Source organism: Pyxicephalus adspersus, chromosome 3 (assembly GCF_032062135.1).
Source record: "Pyxicephalus adspersus chromosome 3, UCB_Pads_2.0, whole genome shotgun sequence".
In the NCBI taxonomy this organism is placed as follows: domain Eukaryota; kingdom Metazoa; phylum Chordata; class Amphibia; order Anura; family Pyxicephalidae; genus Pyxicephalus; species Pyxicephalus adspersus.
In genome coordinates this window covers 51,859,326-51,877,850 of record NC_092860.1, presented here as the reverse complement: position 1 = coordinate 51,877,850, position 18,525 = coordinate 51,859,326, and the positions used below count along the sequence as shown (strand labels likewise).

The 18,525-nt window shown below is 36.9% G+C and overlaps 2 protein-coding genes across 3 annotated transcripts in view; both read right to left on the bottom strand.

Moving 5' to 3' along the window:
* Positions 1–545, bottom strand: part of ARL9 (ARF like GTPase 9) — a 12,360-nt gene extending 11,815 nt beyond the window's left edge. For both annotated transcript variants that reach the window (XM_072404568.1, XM_072404569.1), the window contains exon 1: positions 15–545. In XM_072404568.1, the coding sequence (XP_072260669.1) occupies positions 15–458 (444 nt within the window). In that variant the 5' untranslated portion in view covers positions 459–545. The remainder of the gene's footprint in view (positions 1–14) is intronic.
* A 4,431-nt stretch (positions 546–4,976) lies between these two features.
* SRP72 (signal recognition particle 72) lies at positions 4,977–17,399 on the bottom strand. The gene is made up of 19 exons (XM_072404567.1): positions 17,204–17,399; positions 15,421–15,541; positions 14,246–14,369; positions 13,233–13,376; positions 12,755–12,866; positions 11,954–11,985; positions 11,235–11,359; positions 11,069–11,126; positions 10,840–10,971; positions 9,937–10,065; positions 9,485–9,557; positions 9,348–9,412; positions 8,794–8,889; positions 7,358–7,461; positions 7,201–7,278; positions 6,939–7,073; positions 6,511–6,548; positions 6,257–6,416; positions 4,977–5,478 (listed from the first exon to the last, which is right to left on the bottom strand). The coding sequence occupies exons 1-19, from the start codon at positions 17,316–17,318 to the stop codon at positions 5,295–5,297; spliced, it is 2,025 nt and encodes a 674-aa protein (XP_072260668.1). The 5' UTR covers positions 17,319–17,399; the 3' UTR covers positions 4,977–5,294.
* Between the last annotated feature and the right edge of the window lie 1,126 nt (positions 17,400–18,525).

The following is an 18,525-nucleotide window of genomic DNA, read 5'->3' as shown; positions in this document are numbered from 1 at the left end:
GCACTGCTTGCTGCCTCCTCTTCCTGCACTGTACATGCACTGCTTGCTGCTGCTTCTTCCTGCACTGTACATGCACTGCTTGCTGCCTCCTCTTCTTTCACTGTACATTCACTGCTGGCTGCCTTCTCTCTCTGCACTGTACATTCACTGTATGCATCCCCCCCTGCCTCCTGCACTGATGCCCCCTCAGTCTGTGCCCCCTCTGCATGCTCTAGTACTAACAATGCACCCTGCGGCCCTGTTTTCTGTTCTCCCTTTTGTTTCTCAGAGTCAGGGCTGATTGGAGATGGTTGAGCTTCCTCCCTATGTGCCAGTACGGCCGTCCTATGATCCGGGTCCCCATCCTGCCCTGCTTCCTTTCTTCTCCTAGCACTGATGTAGTTCCATGTAGCAATAGCCGCTCCTCCGGTAGCAGCCAGTAGGGCAGCGGCCAGTCCCATCTCCCTGAGGAAAGACATCCTTCGTTCTATATACACCGCTCTACATTCTAGGGTACAACCATGCTACAAGCAGCACCTTCTCCTACAGGGGTACCATGTGTAAATAAAGACAAGCCCCGCCCACACAGCGATCTATACTTCCGACAGAGAGAGTTGGGAGTGTCAGTCATAGAGCTGAGGGAGCTCAGCACTGCCCCTTGCGGCTGCCCATTTTCATAGTCACTTGTTCCACACTAGCAGCCATAGAATAGACATTTATATGTTGTATTACATGTACATGAAGTAATAAAATGTATCATCATAAACAAAGCAGACACTTATACTTTATATTACATGAGGGACACGTCACAGACATGTACAAGAAGTAATAAAATGTATCATAAATAAAGCAGACATTTATAATTATATGACAGCAGTCAAAAACCTTTCGGACCTCACCAACCACCAAACTCATATTTTTAAATCCGCGGTCAATTAATATGAAGTTTTTATAAAAGATAAATACATTTATAAAGTAATGATCTTCCTGATGGTGCTCAATGAGGACTGTGGAGGTTCTGTTTCATTGATCAGCTCACAGTTAAGTGAAGTATTACCATTGTTACTATAATCATTAGTTTCATTATCTTTGGTATTACTAAAGAAATGCAAAAAAATGTGTTTGCTTTTTCTCACTCATTCATTCAAATCTAAGACCAAACAAGAAATGATAATCAAATCAATGATTGATTCAAAGTCAAACTATTTGATGCCATTGAATATATCAGTTAAAGAAAATACACAGCTACAGTCATACTTAACCTAAAAGAGCATCTGAGAAATAAACAAATAAAATAAAACAATCGGATGAGAATCGGTATTGGCGGAGCGGGGTGACTGTTGTAATAGTGGAAACAATACTGAAACGTATGGCTCGGCAATGGTTGCCTCTTACAACTTAAGGCTACACTGACGTTACGCTGCGTCTTCCTTGTATTTCTGTCTCTAGTACAGTTTCTGAATTTAGTGCAATATAAAGGCGAACATTGTCGTTCAGAATTCATTAGAATATTATTTTGTTTTATTAATAAAACATGAAAATTGCAAATAATGCATTTTTCTGTAGACCAATGGTTGGCGACCGCTGTTATATGAGGGACCAGTAACAGACATTTTCATGAAGTAATATAATGTATTATAGAGAAAGCGGGAATAGCCCTTCCATTTATAGCTATGTGGATGCAGTACTCTACAATGTGCACTTGAAGACAATTTTTATACTATTAGTTTTAGATTATCATAGCCTTGTCCCCCCTGTGAAGTTTTTATACCCATCACACAGGGAAGTATAACCCTCTGACAGATATCACTAGAGGAGTGAGCATTGTGTACTACAATGGTAGGTTGCTACCCACAGACCATGTAATAGGTCCCGGTGATTTTATATTACCTGGTAAATTACAATTGATTTGTGTGGCGAGCGTTGCAGGTGCAGGCCGAGGGATATGCGGTATAATGATGACACGTGCAGGGCTGAAATGTGTTATGGGAGTCGTCATTTTGGTGCAGTATTTTTTTGGGGAGTCGTACTTTGGTGAGATCTACTCAGTGATAGAACAAATATAGTTTCCAGCAGCACCTATCACTCACATGGTTTGCTTCCCACTGTTGTCAACACCAACCTGATTGCATTTATTGTATGACACAACACAGTGCTCCATAGATTGTATATAATACAGCATTTAGAAAAATTCTCAGACATCCATGCAGTGAAAGTAAGCAAAATTGGTCGTACATCTAACCACCACAGATTAATTTATCCCAATTCCAAACTGTTCTCTGACCCACACAGTTATCTGTTTGATCATAGGAGACTGCCATTGCATATACAGTTCTCATTTCCTAATGTATTAAAAAAAAAGTATTGGCTTCAGGATACATTTGCATATTGACAAACATTATCATATTGATTGTTCTTTTCTTGTATGTAGGTAAATCATTATTTACACAATCACCCAGCATGCACTGCATCTGGTATTGTTGTCAGTGACTCACTGGATGGTAAAGTCTCAGGATGACAGCCCAACCCTAAACCTGTGAATTACAGACAAGTAATAATGGCAGCTTTTATATATCTCTCCTCCTAGGTCTAATTTAAAATAGGTCTAATTTAAAAAGCAAAGCCAAAAAGGTTGCAATCCAAAAAGGTTAAAAAGACCCTATCATTCTCTTCCTGATGTATTTTGATATTTGGAATGTCATATTTAGGAAAAATAAAAATTGTTGATCACTAGAAAAGCCATGTTTGAAATATTACTTACAAATTGTTCTAAAAAAAATGAAACAGAGTTTTCACAGATTATCACATTAATAATATTTGGAAATAGCACAATTACTACTTAGGGTCAAAGGTCACCTACAAGAGTCCCACTGCAGGACTAAAGCTACGTACACACGTCCAATGGTTCTCGCCCAATAATCAGCTCAGGGCAGATATCGGGCGAGAATCTGGTGTGTGTACAGCGCCAGTCATCCATCGCCCGAAGGACCGTCCTGGCCGATCCACGGACGATGGGTGACTAACAATCCCAATGCAAGGGAAGGGGGAGAGCGCGCAGCAGGGTGCCGCTCCGTACTTCTCCCCCTCCCCTCTGCATAGAGCAGAACGGTGCCATATGTACAGCACTCGTTCATGCATCGTGCAGTGCTAGTCGTTGCATAGAGCAGAACGGTGCCATATGTACAGCACTCGTTCATGCATCGTGCAGTGCTAGTCGTTGGAAAGGATCGTGAAAGATCCTTTCCAATGACTATAATTGCATGTGTGTATGCGGCTTTATTCTAATTGTTGCTAAATGCTGTTACTGCCTTGATTTCTTCCACTTTGATGTCAGTTGTACAGATTAGAGACAAAGTGGGTTGTAACTCAACAGGCTACCACTGCTTCAAAAAGTCCAACCTTGAAGTGAAAAAGTCCAATAAAGCATTTGGATATTAAACAGTAGCTATAACTTTAGTCACGCGGCACATTTTTTTTAGTGCATTACTGAGATTTTCCTATAGATACCTCTAGAAAATGTTTTGAATAAGGATCAGACATTATGTGCAAATAGGAAAAACTGCAACTTTGAAAAAAATTCTAGCATATGGCAGATTATTTCTAGAGTACAATCTGCAAAGAACCATATATACCGAAGCAGTTTGCTTAGATTCAGGAATTTCATATTTCAAAAGTCAAACAAATCTGGATATAATTGTTTATGTGAATTAAAAACGTATCCAATGTGATCATCAATATTTTTGACACACAGACAAGGGACATTAAAAGCTAATCAGAAATGGTTAAAGAAAGATTTAGGATTTACAACTGACACTCTAAATAAAGTAATAACATTTTTTTTGGATGGAGGTTAGGATAACACTCAGAAGTTATGGATTTTTTTTTTGTACATACTGTACTGCAGTTATAGTCCCTGCACAGGAATCTTCCAGGTCCATGTGTTTCAATAGCAGTAATTCCCACCAGGAAATGTCTGATTTCCTTTTTTATAGAGCCCAAAGAGCTCTTTTTTATAAATGAGCTTGGACCTTATATGTACACATTTTTATATTGGATTCAAAAGGAAAAAGAGTGAATGGTGGGGTAAAGACTTAGTGAAACTTGTGGGAAAGCATATTTTTAATTTATAAAAAGAGTATCTGATACCCAAGATTATCCATGGTATTTCCTTTTGCTCATATATGCATGAGGAATTTTGTAAAACTTTCAATAAAACAAAAGTACAGGTAGGCCCTGAGTTAAGGGTTTTTTGCCTTTTTGTGAATAGCTCACAATGAGGATTTTATACAGTAACTGACACCACCCTGACGAAGAATACGTTAAGACAAACATCTGTCCTAATTGCATATATTAAAATAATGCACCTGTTCCAACTTACAAATTAAACTTAACAAACCTACAGTCCCTATCTTGTATGTAACCTGGAGACTACCTGTACACATATTACAACTACACTGTAACTTTGATGTACAATCCCAGCACCCATTAAAATTTGTCCAGAATGAAGCCAGACTTCTGGAGTTTGTCACACACAACTGTGTCTACGGGACCCGATGTAGCTTTCTATTAGAAAGCCAATTTCATCAAGCTAAGTGTGTGTATTCAATTAAATCTCATTTTTACTGATCCTCTTGCTATAAACTGGTTACTGTAGGTTACAGCAATTTTTCATATTTTCTGAAATAATCCAGTGTTTTCAAAGCTGCAGTATTTCCTAAGCAGACCGTTACAGGTAAGAAAGATTGTTTACAAAAAAAGGCTTCAGTGTCAACCCAGAAGAAATGTAAGTTTTGATTTCTTCATTTCTGATTGTACCGATGTGTATAATCACCAACAAAACTTGTGTATAAATTATTGGATAAACATCACTGCATTCTGTGTTTGCACACAGTCTGGCCTCCACCAATGACCAGAAACAATGTAATTGACCATAGATATACTTTTCAATCATTCAAAGTTTAACACACCACGTATAGCTTAAAAATAGTACATCAGACTTGGAGGATGTTTGCATTTTATTGCACAATTAAATTAATGAACACACCTTCATACAACTGAAAATTCTTTCTGCAAAAGGTGGTCCTTTTTTATAACCCTGACCTGAGGAAAATCTATGTAAAATTAAGCCAAAACAAAATACCAAGAAAAAGTAACTGCTTGTGACTGTTGCAGAACTGATAAAACAATACAAATCCAAAGGGTGATCCACCAGTTTAATGCAATAAAAATGTGTGCCTTAAATTGCACGTGGTAAGACATAAATAAGAGTTGGTGGCAGTTGTTGGAACAGTTATTTTGTTATCGCTTTCAATTTTTCACCAGTTGTTTTTTCCTCCTTTCTTTTTCTTTTGTTGCTGTTTTTTCTTTGTGCCAGCAGCTCCCACGGGCTTTGACTGTCTGGGAGGGATGACATTGCTGGTAGAAGATGAAGGGCCTCCTGGTGCTGCCATTCCAGGCCTTGGAGATGTTGGAGGACTACTAGCCGTTTTACTTGCATCACTAGAATAAATATAAAGAAAGAATGATTACAAATGTATTTAACCAACATAAAGCATTGAGAAGCACTACCAATCATGGGATGTAATTGTTATTATTCAATTATTAAGCTAATGAAACCATAAATGCATTACTTCTAAGAAAGCTTACCACTACGCTCAATTGAGAAGACATTCCAAATTTAGTTTAACAGGAGACCGTATTAGGAAAAATAGGGAGTCTGCCATTGTGTAACCTTAAATGGTAAATCCTAAAATGCTAATTGTGTTATGCTGATCAATTTGTTTCACTAACGTAGTGCAAGAATTCAGATCAGAAAAGTAATGTAAGTGTGCAGGTCTCCTACCTTGCAAATTTGTTATGGATAAGATATTCATTATATCAGATACACATGGCAGCAAGGTAGCTAATTTTTCAGGGGTAGGGGAGGGCAACCTCCTAATCTGCACAGGCCTTTGTAGGAAAACAGCCTCTAATAATTTATACAAAATGTACACATATACAAGCAATGCTTCCAGAAACCTTTAGTAGGGGTAACATCAGAATGTAAAGAATTTAGTTCCTCAAAAACATTATCTTTAAAGCTAAAATAACACACTTACAGGGATTTAATAATTAAATTTGTCTGCTGAAAAAATAAAAAAAAATTCCAGAAGCAAAGCAGGACATACATGGCCTACATAATAATTATACTAATTGATGAAACAACAGGGAACTGCTAGAGTTTTGGTGAGTAAAGCCTACTTTGGACACTTCAAAATGAAGAATATACTTTACTTACAATTCAGCTGCTGCAGCTGATGTGGCCCCCTGGGTTCCTTTTCCGATCTGCTCCTTCTTCTTCCCCTTCTTCTTACCACGGTAATAGGAACGCTCTCTCATGGGAAGCCATCTTTCTGGATCTGGAGTGACTTTAGGATCGCAATTCTTGGGTAGCTTACCTATGTTATAGAAGTAAAGTACAGTTTAGGGTAAGATACCATAAGTATGTGTTTTTATTTATTTAGATAAATAAAAACAAATCTTTCTTAATACCTTTCTTCTTCTTCTTTTTCTTTTTAAGGTCCACTTGTCTATTTAATAAAGGGAGAAAAACAGTCATAAATCTTCAAACTTTAGTCATATTTTATACTACAACTGTACAAGGTGTTTTTCAGCCGTTTATTTTATGTACTTAAAAAAGACAAAAAGAACTGTAACACATTCAAGAGCATTTTGCATTTTGGAGAAATAGAAATCATTCAGTCATCTAGCAGAACCTGGTTTTCCATCTAGATACAGCTGCAATAATAACGTGGTGATGACACTGCACCTGCCACAGAATATAAACGATATGAGGATTGTCAACTCGTTTCTATTTATTTTTTTTTGTATGGGGCAGTTACATTATATTTGATTTGAGACTGGCCCCCTGGAACCTTTTGCCTAAATTCAATGGTCAGATTCCATTTTGGTAGACATACCCTTGTTCCTTGGTTTGTTCCCCAGAAACTTTAGCAGGCTTCTTTCGAATAAATGTGACCCCAGCAGAGTTTTCTAAGGCATCCACATCAACTTTCAAGTGCATAGTGTCTGAAGAGGGCAAATGTTCGCTTAGACTGCATTTGTAATGTAAGGAAAGAGTAAAAATGGTTCATGATTTATTGAAGAGTGTAAAAACAGCTGAAATCTTTTCACCATAAAGCAACAAAAATCTTGTAAGGGACAAAACATAAAAAAGGATACACTTTTGCCTTATTAGCATCCACAAGTGAGTATGCAGAGATAAGTTGTGCCAAAGTATGGATATCCTTGGGATTTTGCCTGTAATCCAAAAAATAAAAGTTAATGACATAAATCCGAATGACGTAATTTTTTTTTCTAATTCAGAAAAAACACCTACTTCCATATTTGCTCAAGATCATTGATTGCTTCCTTCTTTCGTCCATGTTTTAATTTAAAATTAGCAGCTTCTCTTATAAGAGACAGGTGAGCTGGAGCATTGGGCTGTCAAAAGAAAACCACCATATTGTAAAAGCAAAGCACATAGCATAACAAGGGTTTTCTTCTTTCACATACAATATGGGCTCCCCAGAAAAGACTTACGAAAACAGCATATTTGTTCAAAATACTTATTAAGTACTTAAAAAGTAGCAAGATTGTCTAAAATTTTTGTCTACAAACCAGCCAAGACTAGTTGTCTGTATAAATATTTTAGGCTAGAAAACCCCCTACTTTGTACCACCATGAAACTGACCTCTCTAGGTTACCAAGCGCATGAATTCACAAACCTTGGAAACAAAATCCAAGTGGAACTCTCCTCACTACACTACCTGCACCGGTATTTTAAACCAGTCATCCAGCCATCTTGATTGGCTAGGCCAAATTATACCTTCTGCACATGTACAAGAGAGTTATTTCATTTGCAGCAGTCAGCTAGCATTTGTGGAAATTATTACCTTTGCAGAAATGGTGGGTGTTGATTAAAACAGGCATTGCATTGTCAAATTTGGAAATAATAGAAGTAAACGGCATAAGCATTTATTCCTGGAGCATAAATATTTAAAGCAATTTTTTTCCTGCAGAATTAGAGACTGTTCAGGAGTGATATTGTTAACTGCACTAAACTATGAACCTGGTTGTACAGGTTAATTGGATAATGCTAGATAATCTATTTCACTGCACTACAGAATCTAACTGGGACTGAGATTTTGGGCCATGGTTAGCCATTGAAGGACATTTATCTTTTATATATAACAGAACCAAAACAACAAGCATGCAAATTTCACTTTGTTCATCCATTTAAAGACACTGCAAGAACAAAGCACTCCACTCATAAATCCTGTTGCAGGCTGATAACACACACAATATCTGTGGGGATGTGTCCAACTTTCCCAGTGTCTTCTTAGCAACTACTCTCCCGAGCCCATAACATAACAAAAGGTCTTTAATTTATTCTATAGCTAAAAAACAGGGTTTGAGAGGGCTAATTATTTTCCTTGAGAAAACGAAGGAAAAGAGCACTGGACATAGTGCAGCTCTGATTTCTGACATAATCCACAAGCCTAACAAACATTTTCAATGTTTTTTTTTTAACAAGAGGTTTATAGTTAGGGTTTACATACACTTGTTTTTTGTCATTTTTTTTACACTTGTGTCTAGAGCCACTTAAAAAGGTTAAGCTTTCGCACAACCTACAGTTTATAGCCACCAAACAGGTTCATTTACCAAATTTTCCCTTTTTTTTCACTATCCACCATTCATTTTCCTATACAAGTTATAACACTAAAAATATTATGTATATATATTTAGTTTTACATAAACAAACAAAGCTCTTACTTGATTTTCCTGATACCAGCTAATTGCCTGGTTGAAGACTTCTATGGCGCTGTCAATATCTTCATCATGACTGTGCATAGTAACAAGTGCTGACACCTGGATGAGAGTACAAAATTATTTTCATTAAGGCCAAATCCAGGACTGATGGAAGGAAAAACATATAAAGTTTTTTCTTTTCTTCTCACTACTATGACCACTTGTTGTCTTTGGTGAACTTCAAAGCTATTTTAAGAATAAAACAAATGTTCCCAACAAATGAACTTTAAACAAAAATAAAGAAATCTGCAAATGATAAGATGGGAAATTTGTCCTAACAAAGGAACTCCGGATGTACGTACCACCTCAGAAGATTTTGCACACTGTTATTCAAGTAAGATGTTCTTTTGGGGTTCTTTTATTATTCTTATATTATAATAATAATTTTTTATATTATTGACAAACAAAACCCTCTGCCTTACAGCAGATGAAGAATTGGTAGTTACAGCTGAATTTTCAGTTATGGACTATAGTGCATATCAGGCTATTTAAGTTTGCATTACATAATTTAGACTCACCATGCCAGGCTTATGTTCCAGTTCTTTAATACTTTTCATTATCATGCATGCCTTGGTTACATTACCTGTACAAGAAAAACAAGTAAAATACAGGCATACAGAGTAATGCCTCAAATCTTCAGAAAAGAATTACAAACCTTGTGCAAGTTTCAGCTGTGCCATTGTTAGTTTGATTTGGACTGCATTATCAGGATGCTTGTCAGCAAATTCCTGTGAAGTAAAGAACAGAAATATATGAAAAAATGACCAGCATGTATCAGAAAGCCCACTGACTTGATAACTCATAATACCCTGTGCAGATTCACTGGAAATCAATCAGGAATACTGTACTATAATTAACTCACCAGCAACAAGCGTACCAACACCCAAAACACACAGGCTTTTTCGATGTAAATAAGGCACCCCTAAAAACCTTTTGTTTTTAATTTAATAAAATCATCCCTCTTATTTTTATCTGTTCAGGTTACAAGGACTTACAAGTATAAAGGCCCTGATTCAGCAAAAAAAAAAAAAAAAAAACTGTTTAGCTTTACGGTTTTTAAGGTATTAACATAAATAAGGTGAAAACATAGAAAATTTGAATTGCTACCTGAAGTAACTCTATAGCTTTTGCATGTTGTTTCTCTCGACACAGCTGAGCTGCTTGAATGAGGACAGGAAGGAGATGTTCAGGTTTTTGATTCTGTAAAGCCGTAGACAACTTTCGGCACTGTTCAGCCTAAAACAACATACAACATTTAACACATTAAAAAACCATCAAAACAAAACACATACCTTAGTTTATAACTGAAAACATACTGTACATAATTATGAGGGGAAATAGAATTGTCAAATGTATTGATCAATCTAACAACCAATGCATCAACTGAAATAATTCTGTTTCCAGCTGTAGCTCAGTTACAGCCTCTATAGGACGGTGTAAACACTCTCCTGTGCCCAACTACTGTTTTTGGACTATTTTATGTTTTGTGGAGCAGGGAAGGGTCACAACACTTGTAGGTTACTTTTGATATGACACCTTTGCTTTCATAACAACCTAGGAGTAATGCCCTCTACTATTGAACATCACATACCTGTCCTAAAAGTATTAGGTAACCTCTATTTTCACTCCCATTTATGTCCAACTAAATAAATTAATACCCTCACACTCACATTTACACCACACCGTTGACTCAAATACCTGCTGTTAAATAAAAAAACGAATGTATGTGTTATCGGCATATTTGTGTATTACAGGTGTTGGATTTCATGCAAAAATATAAAAATAATTTATTAATAATTATTAAACAGGATTTATAAAGCGCCAACATAATATGCATCGCTGGTACATTAAATAGTTGTAAAATATTCAAATACGCCAGGAAAAACCCATGTTGATGTACAAAAGGTATAAGGCACAGCACAACACAAAGCAAAGAAACTGAAAAGGGTTTGTATTGTCTAGTATAGAGGAATGCTAGAGAGAAAAAAAAAAAAAAAAAAGAAAACGTACCTGATTTGTGTGCATGGATAATAATGCCTTATTAAAGTCTATGGCTTGCAGCTGTTTCTTGGACAGTTTATGCTCCACTCCCTCAGCATTAGTAAGCTTGACTTTCTTTTTTGAATCAAACACATTTTGGTCCTTGTAAAGAAAAAAAAAACATACACAAGTATTAATAATACATAAAATATTTAGCATGAAGACAGTACCTTAACAATGTACAACAAGCAACTGTTACCTTGTTAATTGTAATGATGTTATTTGCCACAACAGCCAACAGACCAACATCCGTAGGCCTGTAAAAAAAAAAAAAAAAAAAAAAAAAAAATCAAAGTCTCATTGTTAACCCCAAATGTATGAAATGCAGACAATAATGAGTAGATGTTTGTTTGAATTCATCTTACTTTAATTTAATAATTTGGTTATAAAGCTGAAGCGCATCATCTATGGCACCCTGCAGTTGCATGACATAGGCCATCTGTCCATGAATTATTGCCAGTTCTGCCTCTATGTCTTCTTCTGTCAGGTCCTAAAACCATAAAAAATACAGAAATGTATATTATTGATTTAGAAGTTAAAGTGCGCCTAAGCCTAAACTATGGACATAATTACTTTTTCTTAACATCAAACAGTGGCTTTTTTACTGCTTTCTAAAATATGTTAAGAAAAAGTAATTATGTCAATAGTTTAGGCTTGGCAAGCTTGGTTTGAAAAAGTATGTTTTGTGTCTTTCTGAGTACCTTTCTTACAGTGCTTTTCTGGGGCAAAATAGAAAAGTTACTTCTTGGCAAATGCATCTAGCCAAAGACTACAAAGCCCTGAAATACCCCATACCATTCCTGCCTTAACGACAAAACAGTGCTGCAAATAGAAGTAACCATTAACTTTGACAATATATTACAGCAAAGGAGCTAGTGAAATACTCCCAGACATATTCTAAAAGCAAAAAAAGTCCTCCCTAAAAAGCTCCCTCCCCACAAAAGAGCTTTGAATTCACCAGCAGGGAGTAATTAGTCACTTTAAACCCCTGCCTTTTCTATAGAAGCATTCTTGTTTATTCATATATTTTCATTGGCTACTAAGTTTAAATAATGTTACTAGTCTATAAATTTAATAGGCTTACCGTGTCTTCTGAAATCGACTGCCTGCAGAGCTCTGAAAAGTAAAAAGAACACCATTACTCCACAAAGATGCAAACACTGCTCAAATTAGCTTTAAGTTACTCCAATTTTTTGCCTTTCCTGATTCATTTCCTCCCCCCTCTTTAAAATGCTAATAAAATTACTAAATAAAACTTTTGCTTTTTCATTTCATACCCAATATCATATCCACAAACATAGCCAATTGTCTGCAATGCAGCAAATCATAGATGAAGGCCGAGGTCAAAAGGAAGCTCTACAAAGCTTACTAAAAACAGGAAACTGTCAATGCAGAAATGTGATGCTGAGCCATCATGACCGACAGAGCTAAAATCCAATGGATGAAAGGGCTGCCTCAAGTAAAGTAAGGATGATGCTGGCTTTCTTTCAGCTAGGTAATGCCCGATGCACACTATGACAGGGTAATGATGGGCAATGAAAAGTAAGCAATTTAAATACAGGAGATATATGCCTTTACAACTGTACCCATACAGACATCCAAGAACCCCCATTAGTGGAATAGAATTTGCAAGAGCGGGAATGTAACAAACATATGGGACATGGGCACCAGAGAAGTGAGATTAATACCTCCTCTATTAAATGGTAGCTTTAGCAAGAATCTTTGAAGCTAACGCCAGGGTCACTTTGTGACCAACTTCTGCTTATGAACAGGGTCAGATTTTAGTTTCTCTAGGGTCTGGCACTTTCTACACATTTTTTGTTTTCAGGATGGGCAGGTTTTCATGATAGCTCACAAAACATGCCAATGTTTACAGCACACTTACGTTCCGCCTTCCGAAGTTTTTTCAACGCGTCATTCAACTTTCCCTGCCCTATTAAAGTACAAGCTGCATTGAAACATAGTTCATAAGAGGTCTCCTGCAAACCGTAGTCTTCCTACAAAAAATACAAAACGGTGTTCAGCAAAAGAAAAAGAAAATGTTCCCATGGGTAAGGGGCAATTGCTTAAATTCAACATAGCATTTTCTACTGTATAGAAAACTAAGAAAAACCTCCTAACATTAATACATTTCACTTGCAGTGCTTTCCAAAGATTATTCCTTGATTTCTTTTTTAAATACATTTTGCACGTCTGCACTCCACTCAGTCTGTAGGTTTACAAAAACAATATCGCCCTTATCCCCTTATGCCCGAGTGTAAACACCCAGAGCTGCAGCTACCTTCCAAAAATTCATGCTATTACACATTGTGCAATGCAAAAAAGTAATGAAGTAATTAGGACAGAAAACCAAAGCCTTTTACCGATGCTTGCTTCTCCCAAAGACTCATAGCGGCCACAACAGCAGAAAGGTTTGTTTGTCTCTCTTCATCATAATCATCTTGTGAATTCCGAATAATATCTCTATAAACCGATATGCATTCTTCATACCGTTCCAATCTATAAAGCTTAAAAAGAATAATAGCAATATTTATTTACTATTATACAGTAATGAATACAATGAAAAAAGCGCATAGAGAACTGTTACAAAGCATGATAAAAATGCAGTGTTGGTTTTACATCAATATTAAAATTTTATTTTTAAATTTAATTGATTTTTAGCAATTCCCTATATAGCAACTGCTGTGACAGATGAATATGTCAAATAGGAACATTCAGATAGAAGAAAATATTTTAGCTAGCAGAGGGATAACCTCACCAGCCTGCTGCTTCTCTTTCACTTTCCTAACAGTGGGCTGGGGATGGAAAACTGATACCTCTGTTTCACAAGGGTATTATCCACTTGCTCTGCCATAGGGCTATGAATCAATGTACAGATATAAAAATTCTTTTGGCAAATTAAACCAGGCATACAGATTTTCATCACCTCACCATCATCACCATTAGTGTCACAGACTGCATCCAAAACCTAAAAACATGCTTCTAAGCTTTCTCAGGTTTACAAACTAAGGCTTCGTACACGTCAGATGATTCTCAGATGATACAAGCCACAGGGCTTATCTTAGGCTAGAATCTGACGTGTACAGAGGCCACCCACCTGACGCCTGATGGCAGATCCGTGAACGACAGAAGATAAATGACTGCAATGGAAGTGAAGGGAGGGGAGCGCAGTTGGGTACTTTTCGCTCGTTCTGCCCCCACCCCTCTCCATAGAGCATGGCACCGCTGTATGCATAGCTCCCGATTCATTCATCTTTCAGTCTAGTGTATGTTGACTAAAAAATGTTTTTATTACTTTGCCCTTGATTCCCATGTATCCATTAACAGATAAATAGAAGAATGGCAATTACAAAAACACATTATACATATATCTTACCACTTGTCCTTGCAGTTCCTTCAGTTTATCCGTCTTCACAGGAGCATTTTCTATGGTTTTCAAAGCATTCTCAATTTTGTTTAACCTGTACTCACAGTATGCTTTTTCGAATGCTATTATGTCACTACATAAAAAAGAAACAATAAAAGGTAATAATCCATATGAGGCAGATTACAAAAAAAGCAACTGCAATGTAGGCTACACACTGCCTTTTATACCGTCAATCATTTTCAGTTACTAGTACAGGTTGACAATCAATAATCCGGCAACCTCCGGACCTGAGGAGTGCCGGAATTTGAAAATTCCAGATTTTTTTTTTATACTTACCTCCACACACACGCCAGCCTTCTTCTTGTAGCACCCGCAGACATCTGGCACAGTTCCAGGGAGCAGGGACCTCCCAATGTGTATTTAGTTTAGCAAGTTAAGACCTAACAGCTGTTTCTGCAGAACAGCGCCATCAAAACATTAGTGGGCAAACAGTGTACTGCAGTCCCTGTATTGACAATGCAATCCGAAATTCATGCTGGAAAACTGAAAGAACCAGATTATCGATGGCCAGATTTTCGTTTGTCACCCTGTAACCAACTAGACTAGATTGGTATGGAAATTGATTAAGTACATCTATATATGGGCTTTCCACCTGTTTTTATTTCAACTGTTTAATATAATGATATGCTCAATAAACATGATATGTAATTTGTACATGCCCATGCAGTTTATGACATGATGGGTTACTTTATATAAAGATAAATACTTCTAGTATGGTCTAGCTCTGTGTAAGCATCGTTTTGCTGTAAACCAGGTTTTTTCAGACACTCACAGAACATTCCATTTGGAGATAGGAGACTTGATCTGCACTACCATGCATCTAAAGAGAAAACTTTACAGCACAGAAGGAGGTACAGGGAGGCAGAAACCAGCATGCAGTTTTATGAGGGGGGAAAAAAGTGAGCTATCAAATTTTCATTTCTAAAGGCTCCTGTGCGGGTACAAAGGAAAACGACAGTAATATTTTAATTTAAATAAGGGTAATGTAAAGCGCTGCCTAATATGTTGGTGCTATATTATGGAGAAAGAAGTCACACATGCTTGGGGTAAAAATTGCATACTGCTGTACTATTATTAAAACAAAACAATGACTTAGAACATATGTAAATACTTTACCAGTTTACCTGGTTAGCACTTTAGTGTTGTTGTTGATTACAGTAAGGGCTTCTTTAAAGGTTCCATTCTGGATAAGGCAGACCACTTTACAGTGCAAAGCTTTGACATCATCCTTTGCCACCTGTAAAACTGGAAGAAAAGAAAAAGAACACATATGCTGCTTCAAAATGCAAAGGTATATAAAAAAAAAAAAATTATCAGATATAAAATGTGTTTGATGATATGCTCAGTTGTTAATAAAGACAAATCAAAGAAAAGGATTATATATTCCAGACATATTCAGGTTGAACCCTTTCCTTTAAATGTATGGGTCATTTCTTAGTTATACAATGACACAATAGGAAAGGTAAAACCGAAAACATTAGGATCTCACACAATCTTTCCAGTTGTATACCGTGGCGCAGTACCAGATGCTAGACAAGTCATCATGAATCAATGATTCCCAACAAAAATATCACATCGCACGTTTCCATACATAAGGTAACATGATTTTTTGAAGAGCTTGACACAAGGACGTCCATATTTTTATATACTAATGGACTGCAAGTTACACATATTTAATGTACAGCGCTGTGTACAGTGTAATATTGGGTAATATTAATATGGTTCTGTGCTATATAGTTCTAGAGACATCCTTGCAAATGAACAATATTCACCTGAACAAACCTGCCAGTTTGTATTGCTCATGGAACTCAAGAATCATCTTGGATAGATTTTTTTTTAATTGTTTTTTTGTGTGCCCAATTATCTAACAATGAGATAAAAATTGTTTTAAAATATAGTAACTCCTCTAGCTTTATAATTGCAAGTAATGTTTAAATGGGAGCATCGGTTGCTTTTACTGTGCAAAACTGCATAACATATAGACCGATTTTATTTTATATAGGATTTAAGCTCAAATATATTTAACACAAAATAATTAGTATGAAGTTCTGCTTAACTGGACATAATTTCAATAATCAATTTTTTTCCAGGCTCTCACAATGCACAGATTATTATTACTACACAATATTCATATAGTGTCGAAATATTACACAGCAACCCTGAAGGGAGCTCACAATCTAATGTCCCTACCATAGTCATTTGTCTTTTATACAGTCCCAGGATAATTTTGGGGGGAAGCTTATAATCTAACTGCATGTTTTTGAAATATGGAAGGAAACCCACACAAATACGGGGAGAACCTGCAAACTCCATGCAGATAGTGTCCTGGCTGAGATTCAAACCCGCCCACAGATGGTACAGTTTTCTGATCTGACGTACATCATATAAAAATGAACAGCAAGCACAGATCAGCTGATTCCACCTTGCTTCAATGGTGCAGCATACATGATAGTTTAGGGTCTGGAGGTGTTCTGCTTTACCTCTGGATGCAACATATTGCATTATGGAGCCTCACCAGTCCTAACAATCATTGTTTTGCTCACCCATTACCTGAATTTTCTTTTTAAAATGGATTATGCGATCAATCAACAAAAAAAAAAAAAACAAAACATGTAGGCTTTCTCATTTTTACTGTTCCTGGGACATAAAGTCAGCAGAACCATATGTGAGGCCATGTAGAGCAGAATGGGAATTGTACAGCAATCACACAACTCTCAGTCACATGCTCAGGAAAATCTGCTCTACTTTTCATTAAAATAAATGTTATTGCAATCTGAATGAATGAACATCCAGCCCCACCAAAACAAAATCCACAGAGCAATATTTACCTGACAACATCTAAAAAAAAAAAAAGCCTCACAGATAATAAGCTACACACAAATAAAAGGTAAGGCTGCCCTCACTTACTTCTATTGACGGACTTTAGAGCTCGAGAGTAGTCCCCGTTCTGTCCAGCTTTATTTACATCGCTCCAGAGAGAAGCCAGGGCGGTAGAGCTCGCAGCACCCCCTGAATTCGCCATCTTCAGCCCCTGGAATAGTACGGGCACGCAAAGTGGCGATAGGGAAACCGTCTGCTAATGATGACGTATTGTTCGCGACACCATTCACCTCCATGTTCTTTGAGGGCAAAATTTACACTGCACCAAAAAACAATTCACATAAATGTTACAATTTGCTTAGTTTCCTTTGTTTTGATGACTAATGCATGCACATGAACTGACTAAGCTGTTTTCTCCAGAATTTCGCGTGCGGCGTGAAAGCCGCTTGGCAATAGTAGTAGATTTGCCCTCAATAATTATGGCCACTGAGGACTCACTCTACCTAGCTTGCAATCGCGACTGACACGTTTCAGGAGAAACTGATACACACCCTTCCGCTTCCTGTGGTGTGGTGTAGTTAGTTTAGTGTATGTCGTTTATTTGTTTCGTAGGAGAAAACTCGTTAAAAAAAATAAAAAAAATCATACATGCAATTACAAGCCTTCACCTTGGCTGGTTATTTAGATATATGAATCATGGCCTCAGGTTTAAAAGTTAAGCTAGCCAGTGATTTTTGTTTGAATTTTCAAAGTGATCATATTTAAGATTTTTTTTTTTAGCTGTTTGTAAACTAAAACTTGATTGGGTGTGTTTTTTCCTAAATGATCATTATATTAAAATTGAAAGCACTTTTTGTGACAATATTAATCCAATCAAATATTGTATATTGCAGTGATAGACAATCACCAGAAAAAGTATATTAGACCTAAAAAGTATGAAATCTTTATTTTTGGTTAATGTCTGATCAGTAAATATGTATTGCAATAACTCACATGGTGTATTCCTAGCTTGGAGAACCGCATGTCTGGAATTATTTCTGAAGCTGACCTGCTGTTAGTGTGTGCTGCAGAGTCTAAGGATGGGACTGATGCACACACATTTCTTTAAATACAAGCAGTACACAAATAAATAGATGTACTTGTAGATTGTAAGCTCATCTGGGCAGGGTTCTGTCCTCATGTGTCATTGTTTGTATCTGTCATTTGCAACCTCTATTTAAAGGGGAAGTAACTAATACCAAAAAAAAAAAAAAAACACCTTTAATCCGGCACGTCCCTCAATGGCACTGATCCTTCTTGTGATCCGGTCCCGTGTGGTCCTGGGAAGAAGAAGAAGTGCTGTGCTCCGCTATATTTTACCTTCTCTTCCTGTTTTCTTGCCCTGTCACACGATCTCGCACTACGCAGGG

Coding starts and splice junctions, on each gene's coding strand:
- SRP72 (XM_072404567.1), bottom strand. CDS start 17,318: ATGGCGAATTCAGGGGGTGCTGCGAGCTCTACCGCCCTGGCTTCTCTC. Junction 7,462..8,793: donor GCTGGTATCAGGAAAATCAA/GTAAGAGCTTTG, acceptor TTCTTTTGACAG/CCCAATGCTCCAGCTCACCT. Junction 6,417..6,510: donor GAAAAAGAAGAAGAAGAAAG/GTATTAAGAAAG, acceptor TCTATAACATAG/GTAAGCTACCCAAGAATTGC.